The sequence below is a fragment of the Danio aesculapii genome, chromosome 6 (genome assembly GCF_903798145.1).
Source record: "Danio aesculapii chromosome 6, fDanAes4.1, whole genome shotgun sequence".
NCBI classification, from domain to species: Eukaryota; Metazoa; Chordata; class Actinopteri; order Cypriniformes; family Danionidae; genus Danio; species Danio aesculapii.
The window spans coordinates 58,262,853-58,282,735 of NC_079440.1; the positions used below are offsets into that span (position 1 = coordinate 58,262,853).

Sequence of the window (19,883 nt, forward strand, 5' to 3'; positions counted from 1 at the left end):
GGTCAGCTCATCGTCGACGCACAGGACGAGCTAACTGGACAAACTGGTAGCGGCGGGAAAGCCCTCCACAAAAAGGTAAGCGGTCAGCCGGTAAGGGCTAAAAGGAACGGCGTCATACCGCCCCGTAGCGTTCACTTAAAAAAATGAAATGCAGCCATACCTACCTCCGGCTACATAATTCGCGGTCTCCAGAAACGTCCGCGGGGACTACGTTTTCAGAATGAGCCTGGGTTGGGTAATTCAGGATGCTACATCAAAAAACCTTTTCTTATTTTCTGTTCATAAATTGATAAAAGACTATACAGTAGAGAGAGTTGTTGTGTTGTGTTTTTTTTGACACTGAACAAGCAGAAATCCTTACATCTTACACTGTAAAAAATATTTGTTAATTAACAGTTTCCATATTTTGTGCTTTCCTTTTATTTACGGTTGTGAATTGCATTATAGGATGTTGATCTCGGCTCTGTCGACTCCACAGTTTAACAATGTGACTTTTATTGACATTTTAGTGGTTTGAAATAATATAATGTATAAGCAATACTATATAGAGAAATAAGTCTATAAGATGACAGAAAATATACTGGCAGCTTATTACAAGGCTTTTGTTGCACAACATACAGTTGAAGTCAGAAATATTAGCCCCCATGAATTATTAGCCCCCTGTTTATTTTTTCCCCCAATTTCTGTTTAACGGAGAGATTTTTTCAAGACATTTCTAATCATAATAGTTTTAATAACTCTATAATAATTTCTAATAACTGATTTATTATCTTTGCCATGATGACAGTAAATAATATTTGACTAGATATTCTTCAAGACACTTCTATACAGCTTAAAGTGACATTTAAAAGCTTAACTAGGTTAATTAGGTTAACTAGGCAGGTTAGGGTAATTAGGCAAGTTTATGTACAATAATGGTTTGTTCTGTAGACTATCTGAAAAAAATAGCTTAAAGGGGCTAATAATTTTTCCTAAAATGATTTTTAAAAAATGTAAAAACTGCTTTTATTCTAGCCGAAATAAAATAAATAAGACTTTCTCCAGAAGAGAAAATATTATCAGACATACTGTAAAAATTTCTTTGCTCTGTTAAACATCATTTGGGAAATATTTAAAAAAGAGGGGCTAATAATTCTGACTTCAACTGTACAATACCAACACAGATACTATTTCACTTTAAACTGTTAATAATGTTAATAAAAGTCACCTTTTCCAACGTTTCAAGATTAAAAGTTGTTAGATTAACATCAAGGTCCCATAATGCAATTTGAAAGCAGAAATAAATGTGGAAAATAAGATAAATAAAAACATGAATCACAAAATACAGAAAAATGCTAATATACAGTGTACATCACCAGCTATATAAGATAAACACATGCCATAATAACTCTTACCAAAACTATAAGACAAGATCATGACAAATGTAATTACAGGAAGTCATTCTAATATACAGATTAGATCAAAAAAGTACAAAAAAGGGAAATAAATCAGCATTATCTTTCTCTGATTGAGTCACTGCTTGACTTTGTGACTTGGTTTTCTAATACTACTATAAACACGGTGGGCAATCAGCATTTTTTTGTCTTTATTGCAGTGCTTTATTGGCGTAGTGAGTTTGTTTTTGCTCTAAACCCACACGACTCGAGGTGAACGACACCGGCATCGTGCCAAAGCAAAGGGACGTTGAGAAACCGGGGTTAAAGTTACAGTAGCTGCTGTTATATCACTTGGCAGTGTTTTTTGTGTACCTTTCTGTCAAAACATCAGGTTCATAGCTTGTGAAAGAGCAGAACATGATGACATTGTTGAATGTGTGTCAGTCCAGTGACGGTCAGCTGATGGGCTCCGAGTGGCCAATTAACCCAAACACCCTCATCCACCCCATAAACCCTGGAGAAACAGTCAATACTCCTGCTGGACAACAGCCAGAAGCAGAGAAAACTAGTGTTTCTGGCAAAAACAACAACAACAGCACAGTCATACTGAGGGGAAAAGGTTATTATTTAAAAATAACAATACGTAATAATATATGTTTAACTTGAATTGCTTTGAAAAAAAGCAATGTATAAAAATATGTGGGATTATAAATTAATTATTTAAATAATAATAGTAATTATAATAATAATAAGAAGAAGAAATGATAATTATTTATTATTTAATACTGATAATAAGTAAAAATAATAAGTTTAAATTAGTTTGAACTATAAATGAGTGGGATTATTGCCTACTAAGTTCAGAGGAAGATGCTGAAGGTGGAAGATGATGCTGCATGATGATGTCATCACAAAATCACAACTCAAAACTACATCCTAATGTGATATATATAAAATAATGACATTTCTCAAATTGATTGACCATCTATCTATCTATCTGTCTGTCGGTCGGTCGGTCGGTCGGTCGGTCGGTCTGACTGCCTGCCTGCCTGCCTGCCTGCCTGCCTGCCTGCCTGCCTGCCTGCCTGCCTGCCTGCCTGCCTACCTACCTACCTACCTATCTATCTATCTATCTATCTATCTATCTATCTATCTATCTATCTATCTATCTATCTATCTATCTATCTATCTATCTATCGGTCTGCCTGCCTGCCTGCCTGCCTGCCTGCCTATCTATCTATCTATCTATCTATCTATCTATCTATCTATCTATCTATCTATCTATCTATCTATCTATCTATCTATCTATCTATCTATCTATCTATCTATCTATCTATCTATCCATCCATCCATCCATCCATCCATCCATCCATCCATCCATCCATCCATCCATCCATCCATCCATCCATCCATCCATCCATCCATCCATTGTTCCAAATATCCATCAGTTTTCTTCACCAGCAAGTCATTATATTACATTTAGGTTCCATGACTTGTGAAAAGATAATCCCAAGGTATCCATAATCCTGGACCAGGCTGTATTCGGAGCTGATGCTGTGTTGATCATGGAGGAATGGATGAGACTGAGTGCTGAAAGACCACAGTACAAACGAGTCCACGCATTGATCCTATGAGTCAGCCTGAACTCTCGCCGGTGCTCTACTCACACCTGCAGCTTCTCCACAATGGACATCCAGCTTCTCCAGCCTCCGGCACCTAGACTGCAGCTCTACACAGGAAGTTTGGCCAGAAGAATAATGGTTATGCCCAACAAAGCCTGGTTTATTTCTAGGTTCTTTTTCCCCTTCACTTGTCAATTGAAGTTTTTTGTCCTCCCCATTGTCGCCACTGGCTTACTCGGATCGGTACTTGTGGAGCAGATCATCGTTGGATTTGCTCTTCAGTGTTTGAACTTCTAGCAGTGAAAATTAAACCACACTGAACTAAACTATTATCTCTGAAATTGGGACTTTACTAGAACTATGCTGCTTTGACACAATCGACATTGTAAAAAGCGCTATATAAAGAAACATTAATTGAAATTGAGATTGTAAATTAATTAATTGCATAATAAATTAAGTAGCTGTTATAAATACACTAAGCCAGCGCTTCATTGGGATTATTGCTTTTATAAAACGGTATAGCAAGGTTTCACAAAATAAAAAAAGGAACTAAAACTGTACTGATAATAAAATAGTCACAAGCATTCATTCATTCATTCATTCATTTTATTTTGGCTTAGTCCCTTTATTAATCAGGGGTCGCCACAGGGTAATGAACCGCCAACTTATCCAGCCTATGTTTTATGCAGCGGATGCCCTTCCAGCTGCAACCCATCACCAGGAAACATCCATACACACTCATTCACAGTGGACAATTCAGCCTGCCCAATTCACCTGTACCGCATGTCTTTAGACTGTGGGAGAAAACGAAGCACCCAGAGGAAACCCACGCGAACGCAGGGAAAACATGCAAACTCCACACAGAAACGCCAACTGACCCAGCCAAGGCTGGAACCAGCGACCTTCTTGCTGTGAGCAGCACTACCTACTGCGCCACTGCGTCGCTAGTCAGAGGCATGTGTTTGTGTATTATTTTAAAACAGCTTAGAATCAAGTGCCAGATCTAGCCATTTTGTAAACAGTATTTTTATAGATCATCAAGTTATTCTTGTTCAAAATATGAATGACAAATCTTTTGACAAATAAATTAGCGTTACATTGAATGACTTTTTCCTCACAAATGAAATTAAACAAAACATGATCTAATGTACAGTGAATATACACACAGTTGGGGAAATTAGTTACCATTTTCTTAGAAAACACATTTCTAAAGGTGATGTTGACGTGAAATTTTCACCAGATGTTGATAACAGCCAAAGAAATACACGTATGAAAAGAAAACAAAACTAGTTAGTATACAAATGAAGTTATGTGTAATAAAATGAAATGACGCAGGAAAAAAGTATTGAACACATGACAAAAGGGAGCTGTAGAAAGGCAGCGAAAGCCCAGACAGCAGTAGTTCTTTAACAACCCTCTGCCCTTCCTTAGTGTAAATCAGCTGCCTTAGTCCAACATCTACATTAGCAGGAGCATGGTGGAAATTTCAGCAAGACAATGATCCAAAACGCAGGCAAGGAGACTCTCAAATGCTTTCAGAGAAAGAAAATCAAGCTGTAGAATGGCCCAGCCAATCACCTGATCTGAATCCAATAGAAAGTATAAAATAAAGCTGAGATTTGATAGACGAGACCCACAGAACCATCAAGATTTTGACACTCTGTTGAAGTCTGTGAGAAACTCACACCTGAGCAAAGCATGTGACTTCATTCTCCATATGAGAGACATCTTTATCTTCTTAAGGCCCAAGCTGTTTTTTACATGCATTTTTTATTTCTCTTTGCTATTTGGGCTTATTGGAACCTAATTAGAATAAAACCCTAAGTATCATCCTTTGATATGATGTACTTTTAGAGAAAAATGATGTCCAAATATGTGGACTCGTGGTCCAAATTTACGTAAAATACTTTTTCCTGAATGTTTTTAATGCATATTTAGCATAGAAGTTTTTGCTTTGACTATCAGAGAGTAAAAACAACATTTTTTCCCCATTTTGGACAGTTAAAAATAGTGTGTGGGACATTTCATATGCTGCAAAACAGTTGCAGGATGACACTGCATGTCTGTAACTAAATATAAAACATTCAAAGTATTTTAAATAGCCACTTAAGAGCTAAAATTTGCTGTCACATATGTGGACACTCGAGCCCTAGGAGGTTAAGCTGCCAGCACCAATAAAGCCTTTTATATAAAGTAATAAATACATTTCAGTAGTTCAGGGCTTTCTCCTTTCCATTCTTATTACACATTATAGTTTTTTCAGATTTTTAGTTTTGTTTCATTTTTATGTTTGTATTGTTTGGGTTTTTACCAAAATCTGGGTCAACTGCATGTCAACAGCTCCATTAGAAATAATATTCCCAGGAATAAACAAGACAAGTCCAATACTTATTTACCCCACTCCATATACATTCATTCATTTGTTCATTTTCTTGTCGACCTAGTCCCTTTATTAATCTGGGTTCGCCACAGCGGAATGAACCGCCAACATATCCAGCATTTGTTATATGCAGCGGATGCCCTTCCAGCCGCAACCCATCTCTGGAAAACACTCTATATACAGTCAAACCCAAAATAATTCTGGCAAATTCTGACTTCAAGATACTTTTATTCAACCCATGACTCAGGCTTTTCTCAAAGGATAATAAGAGGCATCATTGTGGGGAAAAATTCTTCAAGTAAAAAGTCAGAATTTGCCAGGAGTGTATATTGTTTCTCTCTAGAAAGGGAGACTTTTAATAACAATAATATTATATTGGCGGCGCAGTGGCTAGCACTGTTGCCCCACAGCAAGAAGATCACTAGTTCGAGTCCAGTCAGTTGACGTTTCTGTGTGGAGTTTGCATGTTCTACTTATGTTGGCGTGGGTTTCCTCCGGGTGCTCCGGTTTCCCCCCACAGTCCAAACACATGCGCTATAGATGAATTGAATGAACTAAATTGGCCGTAGTGTATGAGTGTGTGTGTGAATGTGAGAGTGTAAGGGTGTTTTCCAGCACTGGGTTGCAGCTGGAAGGCATCCGCTGCGTAAAACATATGCCGGATAAGTTGGCGGTTCATTCCACTGTGGTGACCCCTGATTAATAAAGGGACTAAGTCGAAGGAAAATGAATGGAATAATATTATATTTCAAAGCTTAAACAACGGAGCATCTCCAGACAACCTAATAATGCAGTGATGAGCTTAAATAATAAATAAATGTTTTCATGGCCACTGAATTTATATCAGACAACATGACGTTTCCACTTTTTTTTTATTAAGAATGAAAGGGGTTCAAGGTGAACAACATCCAGTGATTTTTTACATTTCCACCACTCACTCATTCAGACATGTATTTATAACTGAGTATATAAATAGAAAGTTACATTAATATTTTATATGACATCTATGTACATTTCTAAACACTTTTCGTATTACAAAATAAAGAGAGAGAGAGAAATAATTTTACATAATACTGTACATGGAACGATTTCAGTACTAAAAAATATTGCATAGAAAATTTACCAACTCTACATAACAATTTTAGTAAAATATATATATGCACTGTAGTAAAATAGTAGGTAGCAGCAATTACAAGAACAACTTAAATATTTATCTTCACTCTGTCATTTGCATAAAGGAAATAAATAGAAGAATCATATTTACTACAAATATTATACAACTATAATAATAGTATGAGGTATATCTGAAGGGAGACGGATACATTCGGTAGGTTATAGCAGCATTATAAAGGCCTCGTCGTGTGTCTGATCCATTGATATATGGAGTCATCCGTTCAGGTTAGTACTGGTACATGGTTTCTGCAAAGACAATAAACAAGTTTTAGGAGAACATCTTCACAATGAACAGCTCATTTTAGTTTTTCTCAGTCACATTTGCACAACAGTTAATGCATTTCTCAAAGCAATTGGTACAATCTGCAAAACCTAGATGATAACCTGCAAAAGCGTGTCACTTGCTCAAAATGGAGAGCTCATTCCTCAAAAGCAAGTATTGATGTCAAGTATCAGTGTCATGAAGATGAAAAGACACCATTGTTTATGAACAAGATAGTCAAATGGCTTTGTCATGTTTTCATTATGACAGTTTACTCTGCAGATTTTGTGTGACACAGCATTGTGCAACAGAATAAATTCACCCTTATTTACTACAAACATGAGCTTCCTTTGGGTAGAGCTGTGCACAACTGTAAACAATATTGCAGGACATACTGGAACTGAACTTACAACATACTGTAGGTCTGTAAATCCTTCATAAAACTGTTCAATTCGGAAGACATTTTCAGGAAAAATATGTTTATAAAATTAGCTTGACAGATTGACAACTAGTTCAACATTTTTGTATGTAATGACTCAAGTGATGAAAGCTATTCAGCTACTAAATACGACCTCCAAAGACTACGTCGAATAGGTCGGACTGCTGAGCGAATCACTGGTACAACCCTTCCTACTCCCCAAGAACTGTACTTATCCAGAGCGAGCAGAAGGGCTGCCAAAATCACTCTGGACCCCTCACACCCAGCACACTGCCTCTTTGAACTTTTACCTTCTGGTCGACGCTACAGAGCACTGCGCACCAGAACAGCCCGACACAGAAACAGTTTCTTCCCTCAGGCAATCCATCTCATGAACACTTGATAATAATTGTGGAACCAACATCACTACTTGCTATACACTTTTATATACATATACACTTATTTAACAACACACTTTACATGCCAATTTGCACATAACAGCTGCACATATAACGTAAATAATAGTAATAAACATGTACATACACTTGTCAATCTGTATATTTGCACTCACTACTTACTTCTATTTTTTTTTTTATATATTTATTATCTGTTTTTTGTCCTGTCTCTGAAATCCTGTTGCAATGTAGAAGCTCTGTCACCAAAACAAATTCCTTGTATGTGTAAACACACCTGGCAATAAAGCTCTTTCTGATTCTGATTCTGAAATGAGGACTATTAGTTTAATATGAACAGACTATTCAGCATTCACAAGTTTAGTTAATTTTGACTGACATGACATAAGCAAATTATAATACTATAAAACAGCAGAGAGTCGTATGAAAGCAATTGATGCATGTCCAAAAGCATTTGCAATTAGTTGGAAGTAATGAGAAACTGCTACAGTGATGTGCACACATGACTAAATGCTTTGAGAAATGCATTAACTGTTGTGTAAATGCAAGTAGTGTTGTGAGAAATGCACCAAAGCCACTGAGAAAAACTGTAAGTAAGTTTGAACAAACAGCATGCATCATTTTTTTGAGTGTGGGTTAAATGTGCGCAGATTCTGTATGGGCCTAGTGATATCTCTTAATTACATTTAATTAAAATCGCCACTGGCTTGCATGGTTCGGGATCTGTATTTGCTCTTCAGTGTTTGGACTCTCAGTAGTGATTTTTAAACCACACTGAACTGAGCTCAACTGAACTGAACTTAAACACTACAAACTGAATTACACTGTTCCTATTTACTATGACCCTTTATGTGAAGCTGCTTTGACACAATCTACATTGTATAAGCGCTATACAAATAAAGGTGAATTGAATTGAATTGAATTTATTTACTCTATTGATCACTTAAATGAAGTCTGAATTCATTTTAGTACCTCATCGGGGAACAAAAGCCACTGGAAGCTCTCGACTGGGCACCAGCGTTCCTGAATGCAACGAGTCCACAGGCTCTAGGTCTGTCGCCACAATCTTATAGTCACGCAGAATCTGTTAGAACAAAACCACATTAATTAAAGAGCAACTCGAAGCATTGGTGAACACTTTAAAGTACACGTGAAATCAAAACTAACCACATTGAATTCGTTAGCTTGCATTGCTAGATTTGTGGTCAACAATTCATCTGTGCAGGTCATTAAGAAAAAAAAAGATTGAAATCTGAACATGCACTTCCTGTTAGTTTTCAGTTAAATCCTCAGATTAGGTCTGTCTGAGGTATTGGGTGTGGCTAACATACTTAACCACGCCCCTCCAGCTGTCAGTTTTGACAACAAACAGAAATAGTGAGGAGGAGGTGTCTGTTAGGCTGTAATAACCCTCTCTAAACCCTTTTCCCCATCTTTCTGAATGAAATGCCTACTTTAATACATCCAATCAGCTCACTGTAGAAAAAACAAGCCACGCCCACTGTTTTCTCATTTAACATTCCATTGTTCTAGAAATTGAGTCACAATACGGGAAAAGATGGTCATAGTTTCTGGTTCATGCAGACTTTAATGCTGATCTACAATGCAAACGTACCCAGCAGAGACCCAGCTGGATCTGTAACTCCGCAAGGCGCCGGCCAATGCACATCCGCTTCCCAACACCAAACGGCACATGAGCGAAAGGGTTGATGGAGCTTTTCTCTTCCAGCCAGCGCTCGGGTCTGAACTGCCTCCCGTTGTCAAAATACTCCTCGCTTACACCGATAGCCTGACTGTTGAGCATTAGGACGGTCTGAAAACATCAGGAAACAGGGTTTATTAATATAAATAATTAAAAGTAATAAATATAATGTTCTCATTTTTAGATATTTGAAAAGCAACAAGACAAAACCTTCGCGTGTATATTTTTCAATTTATATTTACAGTTGAGGGCAACTGTACTGAGGGCAACTGTATTCATTCTTTTTCAAATATTTCTCCAGTAATATTTAACAGATTAAGGAAATTTTGACAGTATTTCCTATAATATTTTTTCTTCTGGAGAAAGCCTTATTTGATTTATTTCAGCTAGAATAAAAGCAGTTTAAGGTCAATATTATTGGCCCCTTAAGCAATATTTTATTAATGATAATAATAATAATATATTTCACAGAAATTTAGGTTATGAAATCATTTGAAGCATTTAAATCATAGGTCTCAAACCGGATTCCTGGAGGGCTGCAGCTCTGCACAGTTTTGCTCCAATCCTAATCAAACACAGCTGATCCAATTAATCAAGCTGTTCAAGACTACTAGAAATGATTAAGCAGGTGTGAGTTGGAGGAGGTTGGAGCTAAACTATGCAGAGCTGCGGCCCTCTAGAATTTGAGTTTCAGACCACTGACAGTATTGTCATCACATATATGAATATATGGAAACAATTAAGGGACATTCTTAGTTTCTCTTGATTTATGATGTATAATTATTTCTAGTTATTCTGTTATGACTACTGATTATATTTACGGACATTCTTACATTGATTTTTAGACAACACACAACCATTTTTTTAATTTTACTTCAGAAAAGTTTTTTAAAAACAATATTTGCTACAATAACCCTGATTTTGTTTTTCACACAATAATGAAAAAATTAAGGAAAGAAATGTGCAATTCAGACTAACAATCAGAAAAACAAAAATGTTATAATGACAATATTTTAATCTGAAATTCAGAAAAAGTGTTTATGGAATAATATATATATTTATTAAGTATTATAATAACAATTTAAGATTTATTGAATAAACATTTACATTTGAAGTCAAAATTATTTTGTTCTTCAGGAGAAAGTCTTATTTGTTTTATTTAAGCTAGAATAAAAGCATTTTTAAAATTTTTTCAAAAACCATTTTAAGGTCAAAATTAAGCAATATTTATTATTAAAAATAATGATAATAATACTTATATCTATGATATAATATATATATATATATATTATTAGAATTATAAGAGTTATAATTTTTTCGATAGTCTACAGAACAAACCATTGCAATACAATAACTTAATTATTATAAGCCTACTTATTATATAAGCCTAATTACCCTAACCTGCCTAGTTACCCTAATTAACCTAGTTAAGCCTTTAAATGTCACTTTAAGCTGTATAGAAGTGTCTTGAAAAATATCTAGTTAAATATTATTTACTGTCATCATGGCAAAGATAAAATAAATATTAGTAAGTTATATATATTAATATTAATATTATAAATATTAATAATTAGAAATGTGTTGAAAAATCTTCTCTCCGTTAAACAGAAATTGGGGGGAAAAATAAAGAGGGGGACTAATAATTCAGGAGGGCTAATATTTCTGACTTCAACTATATATATGTTTTGTTTTTTACTTAGAAATGGGGTTTTTATTAAATCTAGTGAAGCATTTATCAGCAGGTGTCATCACATACATAAATATCTGCAAAAGATTAAGGGACCACAAGAAAAACCTCTAGATTTTCCAGTTATTTCCAGCTATTCTGATTATATTTCTGATTATACTACTGATTATATTTCTTTCCCACTGAAAACAGAATTGCTTTTATTTTGCATAAAATAAAAAATGCCATATCTTCAGGCCTGCTTACATTGTTTTTTAGACAACACACAACCAATTTGTGTTTTTTTTCTTCAGAAAAGCTTTTTAAAAAACCACCCAGATATTTTTTTATCACATAATATGAAAAAGAAGAAAGAAATCTGCAATTCCAACATTTTTAGATTGTTTTATAATGATAATCTTTTAATCAGAAATATGCATGAAATGATATCAGACATTTCTGAAATAACATATTTAAATATATTAAGTATTATAAAAGTAGTGTTTATTGATTCATTTTCCTTCAGCTTAGTCTCTATTTCAGAGGTTGCCACAGCAGAATGAACCAGCAACTATTCCAGCATATGTTTTACGCAGCAGATGCCCTTCTAGCCGCAACCCAGTACTGGGAAACACAGAACACACTCATTTACACACATTACGGCCCATTTTGTTTACTCAATTCCCCTATAGCACATTTGTTTAGACTGTGGGGAAAACCGGAGCACCCAGTGAAAACCCATGCCAACACAGCGAGAACATGCACACTCCACACAGAAATGCTAACTGGGCCAACCGGGACTCAAACCAACAACCTACTTGCTGTGAGGCGACAGCACTACCCACTGAGCATTTATAAATTACCATGTATCTGTAATTCTGACCAACTATCCTTTTAAGAATTTCTTTTTTATAATGACAATATTTTAATCTGATATTTGGAAGAAATGTTATCAGACATTTATGGAATAATATTCATAAAAAATATTAAGTATTATACAATAGCTTAAGCTTTATTGAATGAACATCTATACGAAATAGGGGGCAGTAATGAGAGGATCTACTACTATTACTACTACTACTGATACTACTACTACTACTACTACTACTACTACTACTACTACTAATAATAATAATAATGAGACACTCACTCCTTTAGGCAGGGTGTAATCGCCCAGCACGGTATCTTTGTCCAGGGTCCGACTGGTGAACGGCACAGACGGTGAAACTCTGCAGAACACAAAACAACAATTTGTAAGAACGTCTATTTTTGCATGCGTGAGTGTGTAAGCTGAATGGTGTGAGGCATGTTATGCTGCTAATGCTAGTCAAGGCTAGATAATCCCACAAGTACACCATCAACATTCCCAGCACATGCTTCAGCATTATCCTTCTTTAATGTCCAGAGACATGTCTTCCTGAAACGCATGACCGTCGCCTGGAACATGAAAGCATGAGGGCATAAACTTCCACATGCTTTCAGATTAAGGACTATTAAATCAGCTGACTGGTAACCTAATCTACTGCCTTTCTACTGGAAATGACCCTGAATCACCTCATACTGTACAAACCCTGTGCAGGTCATACCCAGAATGCATTAGAAAGTGCTGGGATGACTCTAAACAAGTGTTCGAAACGATCTCTTTAGCTATTATCTTCAAGAGCCTTCTTTTAGCAGCAATCAGGCATGTTTTGCAGTATGTTTGCTCACCTCATGGACTCCTTCAGGCAGGCTTTGAGGTAGGGCATGCTCTTGATGTGTTCTGCGCGTGGAGTTTGGCCAGCAGGCACCACGTCCTGGATCTCCTTCAGGAGTTTTCCTTGGGCGCAGGGGTTACGTGACAGGTTGAAAATGACCCACAGCATGCTATTAGCCGTCTGCGAGAGGAAAACAAGGAGGATTTGCTTGGTCAGTCGGGCCACACTGTACTATGTTCCTCCGGCAGAACAATTAACGGCACGTTACGCCTGCCCTGCCTCATTCTTCTGACTTATCTGCTTGATTGAGCTAAGCCAGGATAAGAGCAGAACAAAGACGAGTTAAATCAACTGTTTTCGTAGCTCGTTCGCGTGTGACCTGGAGAAAAACAAGGTGTTTTTATTTCTGGCCTGGCGGTGTGTGAACGTGTCTGTGTATGTGTCTGTACAGGTTTATGTGGTTTACAGGGACACAAAGTTGTATAATGGCATGTTCATGACTGTTAATGTGGTTTATACACCTCATGTCCCTGTAATTCAAAACACTTAAAAAGCATACTTAACAAGGTTTAGGACGGGGTTGGGTTAGGGCCATATAATAAGTGGTTTTGACTGTATAAAATACATTACACCTATTGAGTGTACCTGTACAAGAGTTTTGTGGTTTACAGGGACATTTAGTTGAATAATGACATGTTCATGACTTAGTTTTACTCTATTAAGGTGGATTATACACCTCGTGTCCCTGTAATTCGAAACACTTAAATTGCATACTTAACAAGGTTTAGGGATGGGATAGGTTAAGGCCATATAATAAGCCATTCCATCCTGCAGATTTCAGTTGCAATCCTGACCAAACACACCTGTCTGTAAATGTAATGTGCTGCTTTAGGTCCTAATTAATTGGTTCAGATGCGTTTGATTTGGGTTGGAGGTGAATTATGTAGGAAGGCAGCTCTCCAAGGACTATGTATACAAAAATGTGTGTGTGTGTGCGCATGTGTACAGGTTTATGTGGTTTACAGGGACATTAGGATGTATAATGACATGTTCATGACTTAGTTTTACTCTATTAAGGTGGTTTATACACCTCATGTGCCTGTAATTCAAACACTTAAATTGCATACTTAACAAGCTTTAGGGATGGGATAGGTTAAGGCCATATAATAAGCCATTCCATCCTGCAGATTTCAGTTGCAATTCTTGACCAAACACACCTGTGTGTACAACGTGCTGCTTTAGGTCCTAATTTATTGGTTCAGATGTGTTTGATTAGGGTTAGAGGTGAATTATGCAGGAAGGCAGCTCTCCAAGGACTATGTATACAAAAATGTGTGTGTGTACAGGTTTATGTGGTTTACAGGGACATTAGGATGTATAATGACATGTTCATGACTTAGTTTTACTCTATTAAGGTGGTTTATACACCTCATGTCCCTGTAATTCAAACACTTAAAATGCATACTTAACAAGGTTTAGATATGGGGTGGGTTAAGGCCATATAATAAGCCGTTTCATCCTGCAGATTTCAGTTGCAACCATGACCAAACACACCTGTCTGTAAATATAACATGCCGCTTCGGGTGCTAATTAATTGGTTCAGATGTGTTTGATTCAGGTTGGAGGTGAATTATGTAGGAAGGCAGCTCTCCAAGGACCATGTATACAAAAACGTGTGTGTACAGGTTTATGTGATTTACAGGGACATTCAGCTGTATAATGACATGTTCATGACTTCGTTTTACTCTGTTTAGGTGGATTATACACCTCATGTCCCTGTAATTCAAAACACTTAAAAAGTATACTTAACAAGGTTTAGGACAGGGTTGGGTTAGGGCCATATAATAAGCTGTTTTGACTGTTTAAAATACATTACGCCTATTAAGTGTCCCTGTGTAAACCATGTATACAAGTTTGTATATGTGTGTGTGTGTGTCTCTGTGTGTGTACAGGTTTATGTGGTTTACAGGGACACACGTTGCATAATGACATGTTCATGGCTTAGATTTACTCTGTTGAAGTGGTTTATACACATTCTGTCCCTGTAATTCAAAACGCTTAATAACCATACTTAACAAGGTTTAGGGATGGGGTGGGGTAAGGCCATATAATAAGCGTTTTGACTGTGTAAAATATATTACGCCTATGAAGTGTCCCTTTGTAAATCATGTATACAAGTATGTATATATGTGTGTGTGTGTGTGTGCGTGTGCGCATACCGTCTCCACTCCTCCGACCTGCAGCTCTGTTGTAGCAGCGTAAAGCTCTTTCTTTGTCAGGTTGCCGTTATGGAAGATGTCAGACAGAAAGTCGTCCGCTTCGCCATTTGACTGCTTCTGCAGGTTCTTGTCGATGTAATGTTTTGCTGTTAGGATGACAAATTGCTAGTTTGAGATTTTTTTCAAACAAACAGGAGAATAATACAATACGAAAATATCAGTTTGCGACATAAAGCAGCATTATGAGCCGTTTTTAACAACTAAAAATCAATGGAAGTGAATGAGACCAGAAGTCTTGACCCAAAGATTGCAATGGCTGCGCCCACTCGTACATGAAGAATAAGGTCAGTATCAACATACTGAAAAGTCTCAGCAACTTCCGGTTCACACAGACTTTAAAATCTGCAATGGCATTCCTCTTTTGTATTAACAGTAAGCCTACAGTGTGTGTGTTGGCTGCCCTACTTGTGCTAGTAGACGGGTAGAGCACGTGCTGTTGTTGTTTTGCTTTAGTGAAGTGTTAGTGAATGTGTGACAGGTGTCTGCCAGTGAACGCTGCTAATAGAGAAACAGCAGCACAACAAACTGTGAGTAATTCAGCCTCGCGTCAACATTCCTCCCTCCTTCCCTCCCTCCGCTCCTCTACTACAAATATTTGGCTGGATTCTCCAGCACTGAGGTCACTGCGTTTACTACCCCTCTCTCTCTCTGCCTTTATCTATCTATCTCTCTCAGGTCAATGCGTTTACTACCTGTCTCTCTCTCTCCATTTATCTCTCTTTGAGGTCACTGCGTTTACTTCCACTCTCTCTCTCTTTCTCTCTCTCTATCTCTGAGGTCACTGCGTTTACTACCTCTCTCTTTATCTATCTTTTTCTCTCCATTTATCTCTCTCTCTGATACTGTTTACTACATGCATGCATCCATCCATCCATCCATCCATCCATCAATCTGTCCGTCCATCCATCCATCCATCCATCCATCCATCCATCCATCCGTCTATCTATCTATCTATCTATCTATCTATCTATCTATCTATCTATCTATCTATCTATCTATCTATCTATCTATCTATCTATCTATCTATCTATCTATCCGTCCATCCATGCATCTTTCTATCCATTTATCAATCTGTCCGTCCATCCATCCATCCGTCTATCTATCCATCCGTCTATCTATCCATCTATCCATCCATACATCCATCCATCCATCTATCTATATATCTATCTATCTATCTATCTATCTATCTATCTATCTATCTATCTATCTATCTGTCCATTCATCCATCCATCCGTCCGTCCGTCCATCTATCTATCTATTCATCCATCCGTCCATCCACCCATCCATTACTGAGGTCATTGCGTTTACACTACTACCCGTCTCTCTCTCTCTCTCTCTCTCTCTCTCTCTCTCTCTCTCTCTCTCTCTCTGTCTCTCTCTGTCTCTCTCTCTCTCTCTCTCTCTCTCTCCATCTCTCTCCCTCTCTTCCTCTCCCTCTCTCTGCTTTAGTGTCTCGCAGCGGTAAGTCTTAAGTGTCATCACCTGACTGGAAATGTTTTGAGCGCTTTTATGGGTCACACGTCATCTGATTAATGAACTCTTTAGTACCTGTGCTAAAAATACGGTCCCAGGCCTCCGTGTGGTCTTTCCACGTCTTGGTATTCAGAGCTTTGTGGAGCTCTACAGGCGTCACCATCATCGTCCCAAAAGTGCTCATCATCTGAAACAGAGAAGAACAAAACACTCCTCGTATCTTTGCATCTCTAAACACAGCTGTATTAAAGATAGGGCTTATCTGCTTCGAGTTTGTTTAGCAGAGAAGCCGTTTGAACTAATAATTAGGTCATTTTACCGTTTTGACTGCGGTGATGAAATCCATGCCCTCCTTGCTGACACTGTCTTGCAGAAGCCCGAAACGCTTGTCATAGATCACATAGCAAATGGCTGAAATAGAAAGAGAAATTAGTTTTAAATGCATGTCTTTGTATAAAACTGTGTGGTTTAATCGTGTTGGAAGGAAAACTCACTTTCAAAGGACCACTTGTTCAGCTCAAAATATAAATCATCCATTTTGCCGTTGACTTTTCCAATCCTTTTGATCAAATCAGCTGCAACCTATATATGAAGACAACAGGGATTTGTATTAGACAGTGCATGAGTCAAAATGATTAGTCTTCCTGTTAATTTTTTGTTCTTCTTTTAAAAATATTTCTCAAGTGTTGCTTGATAATATTTGTTTTCAATGCATTTTTAAATATAATATAATAACTCATTGCTAATAGATACTAGTTTTCAGCTTAAAGTGCAGTTTAAAGACTACTAAAGATAATCAAAAACAATACATCTCTAAAGGGGGCTAATAATAATGTCCTTAAAATTGTTATTAAAAAATAAAAACCGCTTTCATTCTAGCTGAAATAAAACAAGTAAGACTTTCTACAGAAGAAAAAATATTATAGGAAATACTGTGAAAAATGTCCTTGCTCTGTTAAACATTACTTGGGAAACATTTGAGAAAGAATCATTTAAACTTCAATTGTCTATGAGTGTGAACTGTGAACTGTGTGCATGTGAACTGATATCTATCAAGCGCAACTCACTTCATTGATTTTGCCGTCCAGCTTCATGACTTCAGTGGGTTTCATGAGCTTCTGCTGGAAAGCGCTGCGCACCCGCTGCCAGTCTCTCCCTTCCCTGCAAATGCATGAGTTTAAAATACCAGAAATCCCAACTAATTACCACTGTAATCTCACATGCGCTCGTTAATGAATCTGAATATTTACAGTATGAGCAGCCCGTAAGCCTCGTCCCGCATGTCTCTGTAGGCTTTCCATGGTTTGATCTCCAGTCTCTCAGGATAGCTGCCCTCTTTCCGGTACAGCGCCTCCAGTAAACATGGAGAACCAATGTGAACTGACTCAAAAGAGCCCAGCTTCATGCGGAAGATCTTCCCAAACTTCTTATGAAAATGAATCTGAGGTGAATAACACAGATAAACACACTTAAAATACAGGACATGTGCAGATGTGTGTGTGTGTATGTATGTATGTATGTATGTATGTATGTATGTATGCATGTATGCATGTTTGTATATATATATATATATATATATATATATATATATATATATATATATGTATATATATATATATATATATATATATATATATATATATATATATATATATATATATATATATATATATATATGTATATATATATATGTATATATATATATATATATATATATATATATATATATATATATATATATATATATATATATATATATATATATATATATATATATATATATACACACATATATACACATATGTGTGTGTGTATATGTATTACATTCTGGACAAATGCAGTTTTATTTATAGGTTCACATAGTATATTACATGTTTTTTAAGCAACTGAACATTGATAAATAGCAAATATGGAACTTTGATTGTATATGTATAAATGTAGGCTATGTATAAATGATCAAATGTATAAAAAATATAAATAAAAACACCATGGATAGAATAATTGTATTGTTTTTAATTAATAAAGGTAATGCAAACAATTTACAAATTTATAAAAAAACATCAATATATATGTGAATATAATATATATTACAAAAATATTTATGTAATTATATTGTTTATGCAAAAATGAATGTATTTATTATATATAATATTTTTTTGCATAAACAATTGATATTTTTTATAAAATTGTAACTATAAAAAGGCAAAAACTACTATATTAATCTAATCTAAATAATTGAATAAAATATTATTAAATAATTTAAATAATACACAATTTATTAAATATAAAATCCAATATTAAATATTAAATTATTATTTGTAGTATAGTACATTGCACGGCTAAAATAAAATGCTAAGTCATTCAAATAAATAAATTAAAAACAAAAGTTTAATGGTGCTTAATAGTAGAGTGTTTCGTACCAGCGTCTCGTGTTGCCTTTTCAATCCTCCATTGCGGATCACCTCGATGAGGCTGCCGAACAGCGGCCAGTTGGTTGGTCCAGGGATGGAGTCGAGACTATGCGCACAAGGCGCGCTCCCAGCAGCATCCTTCGAGTCGAGCACGCACACGGAGGATGTGGGTTTACTGTGCTGGAGCCCGACAGTCTTCTTCTTCAGTAGCTCCAGAATCTGAGGAGCTCTCTGCAGATGCGCTCTCATCTTGAGGCGTGCGTAAAACAGCGTGCGTAAAAGTTGTCAGTGGAGTTTCTCTCAGATGCCACCTTATATATACTCTCCGCCGTGTTTATCTCGGTCGGACGCGGCGACCAATCAGGGCTCGTGTGTGGAAGTCGAGCCCACCATTCATTTATGGATGCACGTTGTTGGTGAGTATCGCATGACCCCACATAGACCGAGGAAGTGCCCTCAAACGCGCTTTATAAATAAACATAACGAAGGTGACGCGGTTCGCTTTGAGCTGCCCTTAACTCCTCTTACTCTCTATCTCTCTGAGTCAACACGGAGACCACGCGACGCCACTTTGCGCAAATATTTGTTCAATAGCTCCTGTGCGCGCGCGAGTCGTGCATGGCCAAATGCGCGCGGCAATCTCGGTTGTTTGCACAGGATTCGAGATGGTGCTTTAAACAACGTGGAATTTCATTGATGGGATATAGCGTATTTTATCATCATCATCATCATCATCATCATCATCATCATCATCATCATCATATTAATTTATATTATTATTAAGCATAAAAATGCGCACATGAAGCGTTAATAATAATAATAATAATAATAATAATAATAATTAATTTTTTGTTCTTGTTGTTGGTAGATTTAATAAATATGACACGATTACTGATATATAACATATGTCTATACACGAAAAGTTAAATGTATATGTAAAAGTTGCAAATGTGTATAGGAGTAAATGTATGACGTCATAAAGTTGACGCGCTTTAGAGATCTAGAGCAGAAAAG

General features: G+C 36.6%; 1 protein-coding gene across 1 annotated transcript; it reads right to left on the reverse strand.

Annotated features, from left to right (window-relative positions):
• Window positions 1-6,228: 6,228 nt before the first annotated feature.
• On the reverse strand, window positions 6,229-19,176 carry LOC130231171 (1,25-dihydroxyvitamin D(3) 24-hydroxylase, mitochondrial). The gene is made up of 12 exons (XM_056460619.1): window positions 18,879-19,176; window positions 17,709-17,899; window positions 17,526-17,619; window positions 16,953-17,040; window positions 16,778-16,869; window positions 16,534-16,645; window positions 14,926-15,071; window positions 12,720-12,886; window positions 12,160-12,238; window positions 9,257-9,454; window positions 8,614-8,725; window positions 6,229-6,794 (listed from the first exon to the last, which is right to left on the reverse strand). The coding sequence occupies exons 1-11, from the start codon at window positions 19,116-19,118 to the stop codon at window positions 8,615-8,617; spliced, it is 1,518 nt and encodes a 505-aa protein (XP_056316594.1). The 5' UTR covers window positions 19,119-19,176; the 3' UTR covers window positions 6,229-6,794; window position 8,614.
• Window positions 19,177-19,883: the final 707 nt, after the last annotated feature.